The 1,453-nt window shown below is 62.1% G+C and overlaps 1 protein-coding gene across 1 annotated transcript in view; it reads left to right on the top strand.

Annotated features, from left to right (window-relative positions):
• Positions 1-136: 136 nt before the first annotated feature.
• Positions 137-1,453, top strand: part of CHAT (choline O-acetyltransferase) — a 60,857-nt gene continuing 59,540 nt past the window's right edge. The window contains exon 1 of the mRNA XM_006757157.2: positions 137-190. Coding sequence (XP_006757220.1) covers positions 137-190 — 54 coding nt within the window. The remainder of the gene's footprint in view (positions 191-1,453) is intronic.

The following is a 1,453-nucleotide window of genomic DNA, read 5'->3' on the forward strand; positions in this document are numbered from 1 at the left end:
CAGGGCCTCCCCTCCAGCGAGTTCCCGGCGCAGGTCCCCGTCTTGACTTCCTCGGCCGCGATCCCTCTCCATGGCCTTTTGTGTGTCCCCCTCCCGCTCATCCAGTGGAGTGTGGAGCACTGCGGCATGCGAAGCGATGCGCTTCTTGCACAGAAAAGGCGTGCGGGCCTCTACCTCGGGGCCGCCCTGTGTAGGGCTGTGTGTCTGTCTGCCCTCCCTTCCGCTCCTTGGCCCGCTGCACAGCGGTGCCTCCCCCACAAATCAATAAACCAGATGTGTCCCAGACTGAGTCTCTTCACTGACCGGTGGGCGGCCAGGCACAGGGCCCGAGGGAGAGTGACTTTGGTCCAGCCCCAACCCAAGTCTCAGCGGGGAACATGCGGAAAGCCCGTGTGGCTCTTTCACTACCCAGACAGGGAGGTACAGACGGAAGAAGCACCCCAACAAGGGCTCTCACCCACGACCCCCATTCATGCCCCTTCAGCCTGTGACAGCTCCGCTTTCCTAGGCCCAGCTCAGCGCCCAGGGTGCCACCACGGGGAGCCGGAGGACCCGCTCCCGCCCCGCATAGGCCCCGCCCCTCTAGGACACGCCTGGCGTCAGACACCTGCCCCCGAGGCACTAGGGAGGGGCTTCCCTTTGAGCTGGGCATCCTACCTGGTCTAGGTTCTCCAGAAACGGGGTGGGGCGGAGCTGTTCTGGGCAGAGGTCCCATGTCTGGAAACTCCCATGTTAGAGAGCCAGGCTCTGTCCTAAGAGAAGTGGGACTTGCTGTGTCCTTGCCATGCGGGTCCCAGTGGGACCCGAGAGGGTGCCAGTGCGGGATCTGATGCTAACCCCCACCCCTCCCCACCCCTCCTCACCCCTCCCCACCCCTTTCTGAGAGGAAACTGCGTCCAGGGTTGTCAAAGAGGTCTCCCCACCTTGAGTGCGGGTCCCCAGGGGCCCCAGGCATGCGTCCATGTGCCACTCCCAGTCCTAGAGCCCGTGGCCTCTTAAGGCGGCAGAGTGCCCCCACTCCAGCCCGGACTGGCCCCCCGGGGCCAGCACCTGTGGTCAGACACGGCCTGTGGGGACCTGCAGGGTTGTGTGTGCAGGGCTGTCCGGTGCTGCCTGGCTGGGTGTCGTCTGGGTAGGGTCTGTCTTTGTGGGTCAACCTCTGAGGAACTACCTGGAAGCGGGGGAGGAGCGCTTTGCCTCTGGCCGCCTGTCTCTACGCATCCCCAGGTCGGTATCTCCCCCCACCCCAATAGTGGCAGCAGAGAGGACCTGCAGTGATGAACAAACAGGCCGCTACTATTATATTTATTTTTTATTTTTTATTTTTTGCTACTATTATTTTAAAAGGAGTTGTATGTGGTAGGGCTTGAGCCTAGCCTAGACCGTGGGGAGGGCACAGATTTCTCCAGACTCACCCTCCCCAGGGTTTTGCAGACGCAGTGGCGGCTAGGAT

Source organism: Myotis davidii, unplaced genomic scaffold (genome assembly GCF_000327345.1).
Source record: "Myotis davidii unplaced genomic scaffold, ASM32734v1 scaffold854, whole genome shotgun sequence".
Classification (NCBI taxonomy): Eukaryota; Metazoa; Chordata; class Mammalia; order Chiroptera; family Vespertilionidae; genus Myotis; species Myotis davidii.